We start from the raw sequence: 17,133 nt of genomic DNA on the forward strand, positions 1-17,133 counted from the left end.
TTTCTTTTTCTTTTGGACTATTATTTAAATTAAAAAGCAAATTTTTACAGTAAAATACAATAATAGGTATTCACCACTGTAATATTTAATTAAATTATGCTGTTTTTAATGTGTCTAGACAGGACGACTCTGAAGATTGCACTATGAAAGTAACAATTTTTATGTTTTTTTTTGTAACAACTTACAAGGTTTAACCCTTTAAATAAAATAAGAAGACACAGGTATCAAACGATCTGATATGGTAAGCTTTATTTCAGGATCCCGTCATGTCAATAATACAGCATCAGTGTCCCTTAAACACTCAAAATCAAAGCTGGAATGTCAACCAATAAATACAAAACAGTGCATAAAAAAAATGATTATATGTATATATACACAATAAAGGGAATGTGGGATGACGAGATGTTTCCGAAAGCTTTATCAACCAAACTGAAATGAACAGGAACTGTGATGTGGTCAAGAACAACAAGAGTAATCAATAATCTGAACAATAATCTTTTTACAGAGCTACAAACACGAAGGGCTCAGGGTCGTCCCTCAGTCGACCTCCTCCATGCGGGACGCGTCCTCGTCTCCCTCCAGCGCAGGCATGTCCTCGACGGGGGCCGAGCTCGGCTCTTCTGTGCACACGTCGTCCTCGTCGATGCCTGAAACACAAACCTGGTTTAGATGCTGGTTTGGGAAATGCAATCTGCTGTGTTTGAGTTCTCAGACGCACCTAAGCCCAGTTTGATCATCCTGTAGATGCGGTTGGAGTGTGTCTGTGGGTCGTCCAGCGTGAAGCCCGAGGAGAGCAGAGCCGTCTCGAACAGCAGGATCACCAGATCCTTCACTGATTTGTCGTTCTTGTCGGCTTCTGCTTTCTGGCGGAGCGTCTGGACGATGGGGTGATCGGGGTTGATCTCCAGGTGCTTCTTGGCTGCCATGTAGCCCATGGTGGAGTTATCCCTCAGAGCCTGGGCCTTCATGATCCGCTCCATGTTTGCCGTCCAGCCGTAGGTGCTTGTGACGATGCAGCAGGGAGAAGCCACCAGACGGTTCGAGACGGTCACCTGACACACAGATCAACACAGCGTTAGCAATGTGTAGATGCACCACTGTAATGCATTCAGGGGATTCCAAACCAGAAAATCAATTTAACTACTAAAACGTGAAAATATATAGCTGCCGTTTACATTTTAGAGACACGTGGAAATTTTGTAAGATTTGATCAATTCAGATTAGATTGAATAAATATAAAATTACAACAGTAGTGTACGGTTAAAACTATAATATCACAGTGCAATGTAATTGAAACTAAATATTTCCCCAAAAATATTTGTATGCATTTTATTATATTAATTTTTCACCCTAATTATATTAGGGGTTTATACATGGCAACTTTTACAATTTTAGGCACAGAGTGCAATTATGTCAGATTTAACTGAATAGATACATAATAAAAATTTGATAAAATGGAGTTAAATTAAGTAAATAGTACAGCTAACAGTACAGCACTATAATTATTAAAATGTAATAGAATTTAAATTGCAAAGAATTAAACATTTTCCACAGAAAATTTTCAAAGCATATATTGACTATATTAATAAGAATATGCAGCCTAAAAAAAAAATAAAAAAAATAAAGACAAATAAGACAAATCCCCATAATATTTTATATAATTTTTCGACTATAAATTGACTAAATTGAATATATTAATAAGAATATACAGCCTAAAAAAAAAAGTTAAGACAAATCCTTTTATTTAATATATTTATATTATTTTTCAAAGAATATATTGACTATAGTAATAAGACTTTACAGCCAAAAATAAAATAAAATTCTAAATAGATAAGACAAATAATTAAAAACGCAATTAAAATAAAATGATAAATTATACTCCTGTAGCATATAAATAAATTATATATACCGTATTTTTCTGACTATAAGTCGCATCAGTCCCAAAATACGTCATGACAAGGAAAAAAACATTAAGTTGCACTGGACTAAAAGTCACATTTATTTAGACCCAAGAACCAAGAGAAAACATTACCGTCTCCAGCCACCAGAGGGCGCTCTATGTCTTCAGTGTAGACTACAGGAGAACTGAGCAGCATAGAGCGCCCTCTGGCGGCTGGAGACGGTTATGTTGATAAATAAGTCACAGGACCAGCCAAACTATGACAAAAAAAAGTGTGACTTATAGTCCGGAAAATACGATATACACATATATCACAGTACTACAAGGTGAAGAAAAATAAATGTGCAATAAACTAAACATATCCACATATAATTTCACATATCTATAATATGAATTGGTTTTTAAACATGACTCTATGCAAAGCCACTATTTTAAGACGTCGGTTCATATTTGTGAGCTTGAGGTTGGTCTGTACCTTCTCCACTTTCTTCTCCAGGATGTCTTTCATGATCTTGCACAGGTTCTCAAATGTGGCCTTCTTCTCCTCCTGCTTCTTCTTCTCCTCCTCGTCCTCGGGCAGCTCCAGACCCTCTTTGGTCACCGACACCAGGTTCTTTCCCTCGAACTCCTTCAGCTGCTGGACGCAGTATTCATCGATGGGCTCGATCATGTAGATCACCTCCAGACCGGCTTTACGCAGACGCTCCACAAAAGCAGAGTTGGCCACCTGATCTTTAGTCTCACCTTTGGAGAAGAAGAAGAAGAGCAAGCGTGAGTTACAGTCATGAATACAGTGATGTGCAGAGCATGGAGAGCTCAGTGTGTCTGTACCAGTGATGTAGTAGATGTGCTTCTGACTGTCCTTCATGCGAGTCACGTAGTCTTTGAGGGACACCATCTCGTCTCCAGAAGATGATGTGTAATAGCGGAGCAGCTCTGAGAGTTTCTTCCTGTTCTGGGAGTCTTCATGGATGCCCAGCTGTGTGGCGGGAAAACACAGATATCACTGACTGTTCAGTTAAAAGACTGATTCAATTAATCATCTAAAATACAATTAATATATTATACTATCGGACGAGAATGAAACTAGAAATTAACTGTCTTATATTTTTACCTTTCTCTAACAATGTGCTTTTTTTTTTGGTGGAAGAAGGGTTGAGTACAATAGAGAGTGATAATTTAATAGAAACTAAATCTTTTCTAAATATTATTTTGCATGCATAATAATTGTGCACAGTATAAACTGGGACTTTAAACATAACATTTTTTAAACTGAAGTGACAAAATAATAATAGTGAGAAAATCGAAATAAATATCCAGTTAAGACATCATTAAAATTGATTTAAAAAAAAATTAAATAATAATTGAAACATGAAAAAAGTATATTAAATTATTTTATTATAATTAAAGTATTTTATTAAATAATAAAAATCTAAATAGATATCGAATTAAGACGATTCAAATTTTGATAAAAAAATAATAAAAAGCTATATATATACACTAACTAACAGAATTGATAATTAAACTGAATGATTTTAAATATTGTTTATATTTTGCTTTTTTAGTTACTATTTGTAAGGTTGCACATTTTTAAGATTAAATTGACTTAATTAATGGCCTAAAAAAAAAAAAAGTTAATAAGACAAATACACATATTTTATATATTTATATTATTTTCAGAGTATAAATTGACTAAATTGACTATAATTAATAAGAATATACAGCTTAATTTAAAATAATTAATAGAAAATAAAAAAGCTAAATAAGACAAATCCACGTATTTTATATATTTATATTATTTTTCAGAGTATAAATTGTCTAAATTAATAAGAATTTACAGCCAAAAAAAAAAAAAACGTTCTAAATAGACAAATAAATAAATAAAAATGCAATTAAAGTGTATCAAGATTTTGGGACTTAATGTTCAAGAAAAAGTCTCTGGGGAAACAACAGAAATAAATACATTGTATGGGTCAAAATTATTGACTTTTCTTTTATGCCAAAAATTAGTTATTAGTTAAAAATTAGTTAAAATTAGTTAAAGTAAAGATCATGTTCCATCAAGATATTTAGTAAGTTTCCTACTGTAAATATCAAAACGTAATGTTTGATTAACAACTTTAAAGATGATTTTCTCAATATTTCGATGTTTTTGCTCCCTCAGATTCCAGATTTCTAATAGTTGTATCTCAGACAGATATTGTCCGATATCTTCTCTTATTATTGTAGTATAAGTGATCTGTTTCATTCCTGTGGAGCTGCCTGGAATCAATCAGTTTTGTATAAAGTGCTCTAACAATAAAGCGCTATGACACCTTGATGTTCTTGGAGAACTGCTCGTAGTATTTCTTGTAGTTGTCTTTGTCCTCGGAGAGTTCGGTGAAGAGCTCCAGACACTTCTTGACCAGGTTCTTGCGGATGACCTTCAGGATCTTGCTCTGCTGAAGCATCTCTCTGGAGATGTTGAGCGGCAGATCCTCAGAGTCCACAACACCCTTAATGAAGTCTGGTGAAGGAGACAGAGATCACATTAGGCTCTGAGGCTCCTGGGAGATACCTCCTCCTGGATTCAGACACTTACTGAGGTATTCTGGGATGAGCTCGTCACAGTTGTCCATGATGAAGACCCTGCGCACGTACAGCTTGATGTTGTTCTTCTTCTTCTTGTTCTCGAACAGATCGAAGGGAGCTCTGCGAGGAACAAAGAGCAGCGCGCGGAACTCCAGCTGACCCTCCACAGAGAAGTGCTGCCACACACACACACACACACACACACACACACATCAGCTTAATACTTCACAGAACATGACACACACAGTGCAATGAGAAACTAACACTTTGATCAGTAGCGTGTCACAAGGTCACATGACCTCCTCGTGTTGCATAGACTTAGCTTTTTAAGAAATAAAAATATTGCACGCTTGATGTAATTTAAACTGTAATCTGATTGAATGGGTTTAGAGAATGCATATATATAAATGTATATAATACATGCAAATAAACGCACACACACAGATTCAATTTTTACATAATTACATTAATTATGTGATATATATTATGCAAACAAAAACTTATTTTGTATGTGATCATGATATCAATGCGTGCTGTGTATATCTATCATATACACACACAAACACACGTTCAGTATATATTTGAAAATATTTACATGTCTATATTTATATGCATATCATTTATTTTCTGAAATATATACATGCATGCTTGTGTATTTATACATTTATATACACATAATAAATATAGTATACACATATATTATGTAAAAAAAAATTCTGGATGCAATTAATCGCTTAATAGCACTATTATATATATATTCATGTGTGTGTTTGTGTGTGTGTGTCTCGGTCTCTGTGTGTGTGTGTCTCTCTCTGTGTGTGTGTGTGTCTCTGTGTGTGTGTCTCTGTCTCTGTGTGTGTGTGTGTGTGTGTGTGTGTGTGTGTGTGTGTGTATCTGACAGTAAATGGCCAGTGTTCGACCGGTTTGACCGGTTAGGTGTGGTCAGTCACCTTGACGGCCAGGTGGTCCTCCCAGTCGTTGGTCAGACTCTTGTAGAATTCGCCGTACTCCTCGTTAGTGATGTCATCAGGGTTACGTGTCCACAGGGGCTTGGTCTTGTTCAGCTCCTCCTGGTCGATGTACTTCTCCTTGATCTTCTTCTTCTTCTTCTTCTTGTCCGAGCTCTTGTCATCGTGGTCCTCGTCGTCGGAGCCCACGTCTTCGATCTCGGGCTTGTCCTCGTCCTTCTCTTCCTCCTTCTTCTCCTCCTTCTCCTCTTCCTCCGCCTCGTCGTCGCTCACCTCTTTGTCTCGCTCCTTCTCGACCTGAAACCAACGAGACGCGTTCATCAGTAAAACAAAGGCGTGAAGCACTGCTTATATTACTGGAAGACTTGGTGTTATTTTTTGTAAATGTGTAATATTTAATTAAAAAATAATTAAGAAAGGTATATTTAATGTAATTATTCAACATCAGAGAAGTGTAAATATATTATTAATTAAATTACCAAAATATTAACTGAAGTTCATTTATCGTTAATCTTTTAACTATATATATTTTTAATTATTTTTAATATTTAATAAAAAAATTACCTCGAGTTAACGTATCGTTAATCTATTAACAATTTTTTTACAGTATTTCTTATATTTAATAAAAAAAAAAAAACGTAAGAAATAATTAATTAGTACATTTAAATAAAAGATAAATTTATTTTGTTAGCTACATATCGTCACTAAACATGAGAAGTGTAAACTGCCGAACTACTGAAATAATAACCTGATGGTTGGTTGGTTAAGTCAGGGAAGGCTTTATGGGTAGGTTTAGGTTGTTTGGGGACTTACGAAGAGTGTGATGGGGTATCCGATGAACTGCGAGTGCTTCTTGACGATCTCTTTGATCCGTCGCTCTTCGATGTACTCCGTCTGATCCTCCTTCAGATGCAGGATCACCTTCGTTCCTCGACCGATCGGTTCGGCTGCAGAGAGACAAACATCTCTCGTAAACCTCAGGCACGGCTCACATTCAGCATCTCAACCACAATCTGTCACTACATCAAACTAGGGCTGGCCAAAGATATCTGAATTTCGAATATTCGTCAGTTTTTTTTATAAAAATCCACATTCGAAGGCAAAAACATTGAGACTTTATGCCTGTTGTTTTTTTTTCATTCCACTGCATCTCATGTTTTTAAGTACTCTTTGTGATCAAAAATACAGGAAAAAAAATATTTAATTTGCAAAATGTTATTACAATATGAAATAATGGTTTCTGTTTAAATATCCTTTAAAATATAATTTATTTCTGTGATCAAATCTGTATTTTCAGCATCATTCCTCCAGTCTTCAGTGTCACATGATCTTCAGAAATCAGAATAATATGATGAATTATTATTATAATTATCAGTTCTGTGCTGCCAAATATCTTTTCAGGATTCTTTGATGAATAAAAAGTTAAAAAGAACAGCACTTAGTCAAAATATAAGTCTTTTCTAACAATTAAAATCTCATCTTATCAATTTAACACATCCTTGCTGAATAAATGTTTTAATTTCCTTCAAAAAAAGAAAGAAAGAAAATAAAAATAAAAATTTACTGACCCCAAACTTTTGAGCAGTAGAGTATATTGTTAGAAAAGATTTCCATTTTAAATAAATGCTATTTTTTTTTTTACTTTCTATACATCAAAGAATCCTTTAAAAAGTATCACGGGTTCCAAAAAAAAAATATATATATATAAAGCAGCAAAACTGTAAAAAAAAATCTGAATATTTTCGTGATTTCTGAAGATCATGTGACACTGAAGACTGGAGGAATGATGCTGAAAATACAGCAGAGCATCACAGAAATAAATTACATTTTAATGCACACTATTTTAAACATTATGCACTTTTTTTCCTCCAAAGACATTCCTGTTATTTTATAGCTTTGAATAAATGTGCATTAGTGATATTTTGCTCGATGCGCCCTCTTGTGGCCTCAGGAGAGAAGACAAAACTTTTTCCCCCCTTTAAATTACAAAAGCACAAAATTCGAATCGAGTTTTTTGCCATTTTGACTTTCTTAAATCAAACGAGACTCACAGTTGTCCACTTTAACGGTGAAGGATCCTCCAGCGGACGACTCCCAGGCGTACTGCTCGTCATCGTTGTGTTTGGTGATGACCGTGACCTTCTCGGCCACTAAGTAGGCGGAATAGAAGCCCACTCCGAACTGACCGATCATGGAGATGTCCGCTCCGGCCTGCAGAGCCTCCATGAAGGCCTTGGTGCCGGATTTGGCGATGGTTCCCAGGTTGTTGATGAGGTCAGCTTTGGTCATGCCGATGCCCGTGTCGATGAGGGTCAGCGTGCGCTCTTGTTTGTTGGGAATGATTTCGATTTTAAGGTCTTTTCCTGAGTCCAGCTTGCTCGGGTCTGTGAGACTCTCATAGCGGATTTTATCCAGAGCCTGGTGGAAGGTAATAATATTTCATTTGGTTTATTAAATTTGGTTGCTTAGGATATATTTGTAGCAATAGAAAACAATACATCGTTAATTTCTCTCTTATGCCAAAAATCATGAAAATATTAAGTAAAGATATTTTGTCAATTTCTACTGTAAATATCAAAACTTAATTTTTGATTCATAATATGCATTGCTAAGAACTTCATTTGAATAACTTTAAAGATGATTTTCTCAATATTTCTTTGCAGATTTTCAAATAATCATATCTCAGACCATCAATGGAGAGATGATTTATTCAGAAAGTTCAGAATATAAGACTCTTATGACTGGGTTTGTGCTCTAGAGTCACATATTAAAAGCTTTTAAAAGACATAAAATGTAATATGCATTTTATTATTAATATCTTATTACCGACTATTCTTGATTCTTTTAATGAAAAACTACTTGAAGGCAAAATGCTTTACATCTTTTAATTCTTATTATTAATTTGCGTTCATATTTTTAAAAGCACTGTAATACTTCTTTGCACCGTGCATCTTTTTGTTTTGCTGTTTGCATGTCATTACGGAGGTATAGCTCACTTAAAAGGCTACATGCCATTTTTTAAAATTTAATAGTAACTATAATTTGTTGCAGTCGTTTATAGAGGTGTAACGATTCACTTGTTTTATCGATGCATCGATTACAAACCCTGACCATGTATATACATCGATCTCGAAACATGATTTTTGAATCGTGGATCTTTGATTTCAGACAGTATTCCGATAAGAATCGTGATTTCTATAGTGATTCAGCGCATTTTATTACATGAAAACGAGATTAAACTGAAAGTGATCTCGCGCTCGAAGACGTGTCATCTACAGCTAATCTGAATAAAAGCAGAAATAACTGATGAAACATTAAGACAATAAACACAATAAATAACTTTTATTACAGTACAGAAACTATAAAGTATATTTTATACCTTATTCTGTGCAGAACATTTTAATAACTGTTTGTAATATACAAAACCATTAGTAAAAAATGATGTAGAGGAAGCATTTAAATAATTAAATTGTGAATCGATTCCCCCCCCCAAAGATTCAGATTTAGTTTAGAAATGTAACATTTTTGGATTCTGTGTATAAAAGCATTCACTTTGAAATTAAATTGCATTGACTGTTGAGGATTTATTCGAAGCATTTTCATTGTAGCCTATTATTTCTGAACATATAACACAAAAGACAAGTTTGTACAAGATTTAGCTCATGCATCTTTTCTGCAAAGATATTTAACAAGTGATTTGTTTGACATGTACATCATGTTGAGAATAGAATAGTCTTTAACGAGAGGGTTAATAAAGAAAATAAGTCAATTGAATCATGTTTTAATAACATTTTTAAGACGACTATTTAAAAATCGGTCATGAAAAAAAATAATAAAATAAAATACAAAATTTTTATGAAGAACTACTTATTTGAAAAATACTTGAAACCTACATGACATTTTTTTTGCAAATATTATATGATTTAAAAAATATTAATTGATAGTGTTATTTTTAAAAACACCTTCTGTTACATGCTTTGAAGTGTAATGTAACCAGTAATAAAAATAACAATTAATTTAAAAATAAAAAATGCATCAAGCCTAAGCATTTTTTTTTTTCAGTATGCAAAATTGCTTAGGTGTAAACCCCTAAAAAATTAAGAAATATCTTAAGGATGCACTTATAAGTTTGCATTAGTTCAAAAAGCAGTTTGTTGTATTGTTAGTAACATGCTTATTGCTTTGTTAATAAACTACACAGCTAGAGCCAGTTATAATAACAATGTAGCTTTGAAGTACAAAAACAATATGCAAAGTGTTTACTAAATTAAGGCTACATGCTTGTTTAAGTTACTTTATATTTCGAATTATTTATAATAAATCAAGTCGTGAAAAGTTTACAGCAAATTAGATTTGTCACGGTGTTGTTGATGTTGCCGTTTGTTTATTATTACGATGCTACTTACTACACTATAACTCAGTCATGTATTACACAGTTACGCACATCTGAAGAGTTGGAGATGAGCTCCCTGAGGAAGATCTCTTTGTTGGAATAGAAAGTGTTGATGATGAGAGACATGAGCTGAGCGATCTCAGCCTGGAAGGCGAAGGTCTCCGTTTCCTCCTCCATCGGATGATCATGTGCCTCTGGCATCTGTGTATGGCAAACACAAATATATCATATACATAATATTTGACGAGTGTGCGGTCGCATCAAAGCAAGTATCGGAGTTAATATGCATTAGTGTTCAACATGCATTTGGCTTATTAATGTAGTATGCATCACTATATAACCTTCATAAGCTAGTTAAGGACTCAAAGCATGGTGTAGTTCAATTGCAATAGGGTTGCGTTAATGAGATAGATAGATAGATAGATAGATAGATAGATAGATAGATAGATAGATAGATAGATAGATAGATAGATAGATATGAAGCTGAAGAGATTGTTCGTGGTTCTGGAACAGCTTGTACGAACTCTAGCGCCTCCTGCAGTTCTAAACGTGCTATTACAAGGTTCTAGAAAATACCAAACTCTCTGCAGTAACTTAACGTACATGCATTAACATGAGCTTTAGATCACATGCAACTAATTCAGTCATTAAAGACACTTATGCATTCTGTTAAACTTATTAAGCATAACTTAAGTCATTAATACGCATGCATACAAATCCTGTATCTAAAATGCACTTTTAAGATAACCATTCATGTGTAATAATGACGTCTGCTGTGCTCGAATGCGTTCTTAAGCATCTTTATTGATCGAGGATCTTGTAAAAGCCTTGTTTTATCTCTCTGAGGTGATGTTAGGTTAAAACTGATCAACTCCTGATGGTCTGAGGACTTTTTTACGGTAACGTTTGCATTTAACGCTAGAAATACGTCCATTTAAATATACTTACATCAACTTAAGTGTGTAAAACACTTCGCATTTGTTAAGATACACGTTAACTTAATAGCATCAAAACCGTTAAAAACGTTGGCGAATTAATAAGGCGCGAATAAACGTCGAATATCATCACAGTATTTGCGTGAAATGGCAAATAAGTTGAATGATGATGAACTGGGATGTTATTCTGGGTCTATATTCTTACCTTGAGTGGTTTATTGGAGTGATTTAGATGAAGCGATTCCCCGTTAAGCCTGTGAGAGTTTTCTCCTCAGCTGTCACTGAGATTTGAGAGATCCTCTTATTGCGTGCGTTACGCCGGTGGCGCGCTTTTATACGTCCTGACGGGAGAGTTCGAGAACGCGGACGCTCTGGAAATCTCTCGAATCTTCTCAGTGCTTTCCTATGGGCGCAGGGGGAGGGGCTTGGCTGTCAATCATTCGCATTCTCCATTTCAACCGTTAAATGGGGCGGGGCCAAGACTGAGGGAGATGAAATTTCTAGAGCTCTTGCGAAAACGGAAGAAATAAAGACTGACTCCAGATCAGATTTATATCAGTAGTAATTTATTAAAAACTTTCAAGTCAGTTTTACAAAAAAAAAGGTCAAAAAAAAAGAAGCTTATATTAGAAAACCACAGAAAATTCAATTTTCTGGTACAGTAACTACACACACACAAAAAACATTACGATAAATTTAATTGGCTTGTTAACGTTCACTTTGGGATGTGGAGATTGTTTTTTTTTTTATTACAAAAACAATAAATTAAACACATTAACAATTTAGTGCTATGTACACTAAAACCCTTTAGTCGACTTCCTCCATTCTAGAACTGTCATCGTCACCCTCTAGAACTGGCATATCTTCTTCTGCGGGCTGAGCAATGTCTTCTACAGCAGAGTCATCGTCATCAATGCCTGAAAGAGAAGAGATTTAATATAATCAAGTCATGTTCTCCAATGAAGACTACACCCTTGAAAATAAAGGCCATAGAGGAACCATTTTGGTTCCCCTAGAACCTTTCATTGAACGGTTCTCAAAATAAAAATTTTTGTATTAGTGTAAAGAACCATTTTATAATCTTAAGGATTTTTTTTAAACTATAAAGAGCGCTTCTGTGTAATGTAAAAGTTCCATGGATGTTTCAAGTTCTTCGTGGAACCATAATGACCCTTTATTTTTAAGAGTCTAATGGTGGACCAGTATGTTTTAGTAGATGGTTCTTAAAATAACTATTTTTATTGATGTCAAAAACCTTTTAATAATCTAAATAATCTTTTTCCATTAATAAAAAAACCTTTAGCGCTGTTGTTAGTGATGTTAAAGGTTCTTCGCAGACACATCGAAGCCAATAATAACCCTTTATTTTTAAGACTCTAATGGTTGACCAACATGTTTTAGTGGATCCTTCTTCAAAAAACCATATTAAATAAGTGTGAAGAACATTTTTATGCTATTTCCACCCCACTATGCATTGGAAAGGCTCCATTGATGTTAAAAGTCATAGATGCCAATGATGAACTAATTATTAAGAGTAAGAGTTTTTGATGGGCGTTACCAATAACCATTTTTATTGTCATCCAACTTACCCAGACCAAGTTTGATCATCCTGTAGATGCGGTTGGCGTGTGTTTGTGGGTCTTCCAGAGTGAAGCCGGAGGAAAGCAGAGCGGTTTCGAACAGCAGGATCACCAAGTCTTTCACGGCCTTGTCGTTCTTGTCAGCTTCTGCTTTGTCTCTGAGGGTCTCGACGATGGGATGGACGGGGTTGATCTCTAGGTGCTTTTTAGCGGTCATGTAGCCCATGGTGGAGTTATCCCTCAAGGCCTGAGACTTCATGATCCTCTCCATGTTGGCCGTCCATCCGTAGGTGCTTGTGACGATACAGCAGGGCGAAGCCACCAGACGGTTTGAGACGGTCACCTGTTTGGACACAGTATCCTTTAATGGCTCTGAAGGGTGTGCACTTCAAAACCAAAGTCTCGCATGCTAACGGCTCATACCTTCTCAATCTTTTTGTCCAGGATGTCTTTCATGATCTTGCATAAGTTCTCATATTTGGCCTTTAAATCTTCCTGCTTCTTCTTCTCCTCCTCGTCCTCGGGCAGCTCCAGACCCTCTTTGGTCACTGAAACCAGGTTCTTGCCATCGTATTCCTTCAGCTGCTGGACGCAGTATTCATCGATGGGCTCGATCATGTAGATCACCTCCAGACCGGCTTTACGCAGACGCTCCACAAAAGCAGAGTTGGCCACCTGATCTTTAGTCTCACCTTTGGAGAAGAAGAAGAAGAGCAAGGTTTATAAGAAAAAGAACTGTGTGTTAAAATAATGTTTAAATAAATGTTCTTACTACTAACCAGTGATGTAGTAGATGTGCTTCTGACTGTCCTTCATGCGAGACACATAGTCCTTGAGGGACACCATCTCGTCTCCAGAAGATGATGTGTAATAGCGAAGCAGCTCTGAGAGTTTCTTCCTGTTCTGGGAGTCTTCATGGATGCCCAGCTGCAATTGGGAAAAGCCATTTTAGCCTGGAAGTATGATAAATGTGATTTTCAATAACTTCTCAAAACTTGAACACACCTTGATGTTCTTGGAGAACTGCTCGTAGAACTTCTTGTAGTTGTCTTTGTCCTCAGAGAGTTCGATGAAGAGCTCCAGACACTTCTTGACCAGGTTCTTGCGGATGACTTTCAGGATCTTGCTCTGCTGAAGCATCTCTCTGGAGATGTTGAGCGGCAGATCCTCAGAGTCCACAACACCCTTAATGAAGTCTGGTGAAGAAAGTTGAACTCGTTTACATCCAAACTCACAAGTCAAATTGTTATCACATGTATAATTTCTAGGAATTGTTTGCAAATGAAGACACTTACTGAGGTATTCTGGAATGAGCTCCTCGCAGTTGTCCATGATAAAGACCCTGCGCACGTACAGCTTGATGTTGTTTCTCTTTTTCTTGTTCTCAAACAGGTCAAAAGAGGCTCTTCTGGGTACAAACAATAGAGCGCGGAACTCCAATTGGCCCTCAACTGAGAAGTGCTGCAACAACAAGACGATTGGTGGTTTAAAAGCAAAACAATTGGTGGTTTAATAACAAAATGATTGGTGGTTTAACAAAAAGAAAATTGGTGGTTTAAAAGCAAAATAATTGGTGGTTTGCCAACAAAACGATTGGTGATTTAAAAACAAAAGGATTTGTGGTTTAACCAATAAAAATGGTGGTTTAAAAACAAGATGATTGGTGGTTTAATCATCTAGTCTACTCAATAAGATCTCCATCCATTTCTGACTCAATATTCCTACCAACCTTAACAGCCTGGTGGTCCTCCCAGTCGTTGCTCAGACTCTTGTAGAACTCGCCGTACTCCTCGTTAGTGATGTCATCAGGGTTACGGGTCCACAGGGGCTTGGTCTTGTTGAGCTCCTGAGCGTCAATGTACTTTTCCTTGACCTTCTTCTTCCTCTTGTTCTGACCATCTTTGGTGTCTTCATCTTCATCGGCGCCCAAGTCCTCAATCTTGGGTTTGTCTTTCTCATCGCCTGCCGCCACCTCCTCCTCCTTTTCTCCTTCTTCAAGGTCAACCTCTTTCTCTCTCTGTTTCTCAACCTGCAAGATGAAAATCAATGGTTTATTTGTTCAAGTGGAGAGGAAGCAAGGTTTGCAGTACTTGTACCAAAGTACAAGGACTTACGAAGAGCGTAATGGGGTAACCGATGAACTGAGAGTGCTTCTTCACGACTTCCTTGATCCTCTTCTCCTCAACATATTCGGATTGATCCTCTTTAAGGTGGAGAATGACTTTGGTGCCACGTCCAATGGATGGACCTGTAATTCCAAAGCAAATGCATAAGTCAAGTTCCAGTCCTTTTATAGACAAAAAAAAACAATGAACACTTATTAAGGCTCATACCGTAGTCTGGCTTCACTGTGAAGGATCCACCAGCTGCAGATTCCCAGATGTACTGCTCGTCATCGTTGTGTTTGGTGATGACCGTGACCTTCTCGGCCACTAAGTAGGCGGAATAGAAGCCCACTCCGAACTGACCGATCATGGAGATGTCCGCTCCGGCCTGCAGAGCCTCCATGAAGGCCTTGGTGCCGGATTTGGCGATGGTTCCCAGGTTGTTGATGAGGTCAGCTTTGGTCATGCCGATGCCGGTGTCGATGACTGTAAGCGTGCGCTCTTTCTGATCGGGGATGAGTTCAATCTTCAGGTCCTTGCATGAGTCGAGTTTGCTTGGGTCTGTCAAGCTCTCATATCTGATCTTGTCCAATGCCTATTTTGAAGATATGCATTGTGTTATTGTGCATTTTTGGAACAAGAGTTGGTACACAAATGGAGAACGCACTGACTGACTTACATCTGAAGAGTTGGAGATGAGCTCCCTGAGGAAGATCTCTTTGTTGGAATAGAAAGTGTTGATGATGAGAGACATGAGCTGAGCGATCTCAGCCTGGAAGGCGAAGGTTTCTGCTTCCTCCTCCATCGTGGGCTGTGTGGCGTTCTCGGGCATCTGCATAAAAGATACATAATCAGGATTATTATAAATAAGGATTCTAGAATATAAAGCATTAATATATTCCATTTAATTAATTTGATTTAAATATATTTATATCTGTCCTTTAGTAATTCTTACTAAATATTAATGTTTTAAATGATTATTGATATTTTTACTTGTTTTATATTCCTCTGATTTACATAAATAATTTTATGTTTATGTTGTTAATAAACAAATGAAAAAATACAAATATTGACTTTGGTACTTTGTCAAAATCACTGTTATATATATATTTTAGTTTTTCATGTGCTTTCTTTAGTTAAAGTTTAGTAATTTTGTTATGTGTTTTTATTCATTTTTGTTGTTTTAAAATATGCATATGAAGCATTTATTCATTCATGATTTGTTTCCTTGGAATTTTTAAATTTTTTATTTAATAGATTGTATTTTAGTTAACTACAATAATCCTGTTCAAATTACAGATATATTTGAACAAATAAAATAAAATAAAATACTGTTATATATTGTCCGTTTTTCCAAGTAAAAAGCTTTTATCTCTGGCCAAAAGCCTTTAAACTTTAAATGAATGATAAAAAGCAACAGCTGATCCCATTGAATCAACAGCACATGTCTAGCACCTGTCACTACCAATATAAACGGGGAAGGAGCGTCACGTGTCACAGAAGGCAAATGCTGCAGTCATGCCACCTAAAGTGTCCTTTATACCACATTTTGGGAGGTTTTACTAATGTTATATGACCTATTCTCATTTTTAGCATCATATTTTGAGTTACTCTGATTTAACAAATTGTCTGAAAAGCCCCATCTGTCTAGAGCCGGCAGACATGTGCTCTAAGATTCTGTATGAAACACATTTAATGTGCTTATATTTTTTTGGCTTTATTATGATTGTAATGAAAATGTTAGAAATATCTAGCTGTTATAAAACTGAGAAAATGCAAATAAATAAAGAAATAAAATATTTACTATCAATGCCATTCAAATGTTTCTATGCTCCGATACAATTTTAACACATTTTGAAATGCACTTTTAAATTAAATTTGACGGTTTTAAATTAAAAATTTTTTAAAAGCAGTGCAAACCACAAATTTAATAAATTGAGTTTTTTTCATCTTACCTTGATGATTGTCTTCTGTAGAAAACGTCTGTGCAAAAAGTCTTCTGGCGTATGGAGATCTACTCCACTGACGTTTGCTTTGGGTTTTTGTCTCTGTCTTGCGTTGACTTCTCGTCGCTGCTTTCGCGTTATCTGCCGAGCATCGGGCCTTCTACACTCTTTATATACTTGTGAGCAAATGTTCTCGAAACCTCTGTTGAGAACGTTCCAGAAGGAATGTGCTCTAGAGTAAGGAGGGGTGATAGAGAGCTAAAGTAAGACCGGCGGGCCGTGTGTGCGAGACCAGGCGAGATGAGCCCACTACCATATACCCCTCTTGTCCTTTTTGGGGCAGGGAGCCACAAGAGGTGTCTGTCAATCAAGGCCAGAACGTTCTGGGTGTCACATGCGCCGCAAATCTCCAATGCTCATTGGCTGCATCAGCGAAAGATTGCAAAATATCACAGGCTTTGAATTGAGGTGGCAGAATTCACACAAGCCACCTGTGAGATGACGGTTCCCATGCATTCTAGTGCATTCCTTCCTTAACCTCCTTGTGTTGCAATTATGGCCCAGTTGTGTTGTGAGTCAATGACACCCATTGGTTTTCATGCAAAAAAATAACCCTAACCCTACAATAAAAATTCTACAAACCTGTGTGAGTTTCATTCTTCTGTTGAGCACAAAAGGAGAATGTTTGCTGCTCAAAACCTCATTTTAATGCAACTATCATCTAATTATATTTCC

The 17,133-nt window shown here is 36.2% G+C and overlaps 2 protein-coding genes across 3 annotated transcripts; both read right to left on the reverse strand.

Moving 5' to 3' along the window:
- Positions 1–232: 232 nt before the first annotated feature.
- On the reverse strand, positions 233–11,132 carry hsp90aa1.2 (heat shock protein 90, alpha (cytosolic), class A member 1, tandem duplicate 2). Its single transcript, XM_026259776.1, has 11 exons — positions 10,973–11,132; positions 9,884–10,033; positions 7,491–7,857; positions 6,253–6,386; positions 5,422–5,736; positions 4,482–4,647; positions 4,216–4,406; positions 2,732–2,879; positions 2,376–2,644; positions 719–1,052; positions 233–647 (listed from the first exon to the last, which is right to left on the reverse strand). Exons 2-11 carry the CDS (start codon positions 10,031–10,033, stop codon positions 538–540), a joined length of 2,184 nt encoding a protein of 727 aa, XP_026115561.1. The 5' UTR covers positions 10,973–11,132; the 3' UTR covers positions 233–537.
- A 179-nt stretch (positions 11,133–11,311) lies between these two features.
- Positions 11,312–16,631, reverse strand: LOC113094108 (heat shock protein HSP 90-alpha 1). 2 transcript variants are annotated; one of them, XM_026259778.1, is made up of 11 exons: positions 16,408–16,631; positions 15,132–15,284; positions 14,681–15,047; positions 14,462–14,595; positions 14,077–14,376; positions 13,643–13,808; positions 13,353–13,543; positions 13,127–13,274; positions 12,771–13,039; positions 12,357–12,690; positions 11,312–11,684 (listed from the first exon to the last, which is right to left on the reverse strand). In XM_026259778.1, the coding sequence occupies exons 2-11, from the start codon at positions 15,282–15,284 to the stop codon at positions 11,575–11,577; spliced, it is 2,172 nt and encodes a 723-aa protein (XP_026115563.1). In that variant the 5' UTR covers positions 16,408–16,631; the 3' UTR covers positions 11,312–11,574. The 2 variants fall into 2 exon arrangements, with proteins under 2 accessions (XP_026115563.1, XP_026115562.1); XM_026259777.1 differs by lacking the exon at positions 16,408–16,631 and having other exon boundaries at positions 15,132–15,290.
- Positions 16,632–17,133: the final 502 nt, after the last annotated feature.

This window comes from Carassius auratus, unplaced genomic scaffold, assembly GCF_003368295.1.
Source record: "Carassius auratus strain Wakin unplaced genomic scaffold, ASM336829v1 scaf_tig00215261, whole genome shotgun sequence".
NCBI lineage: Eukaryota > Metazoa > Chordata > Actinopteri > Cypriniformes > Cyprinidae > Carassius > Carassius auratus.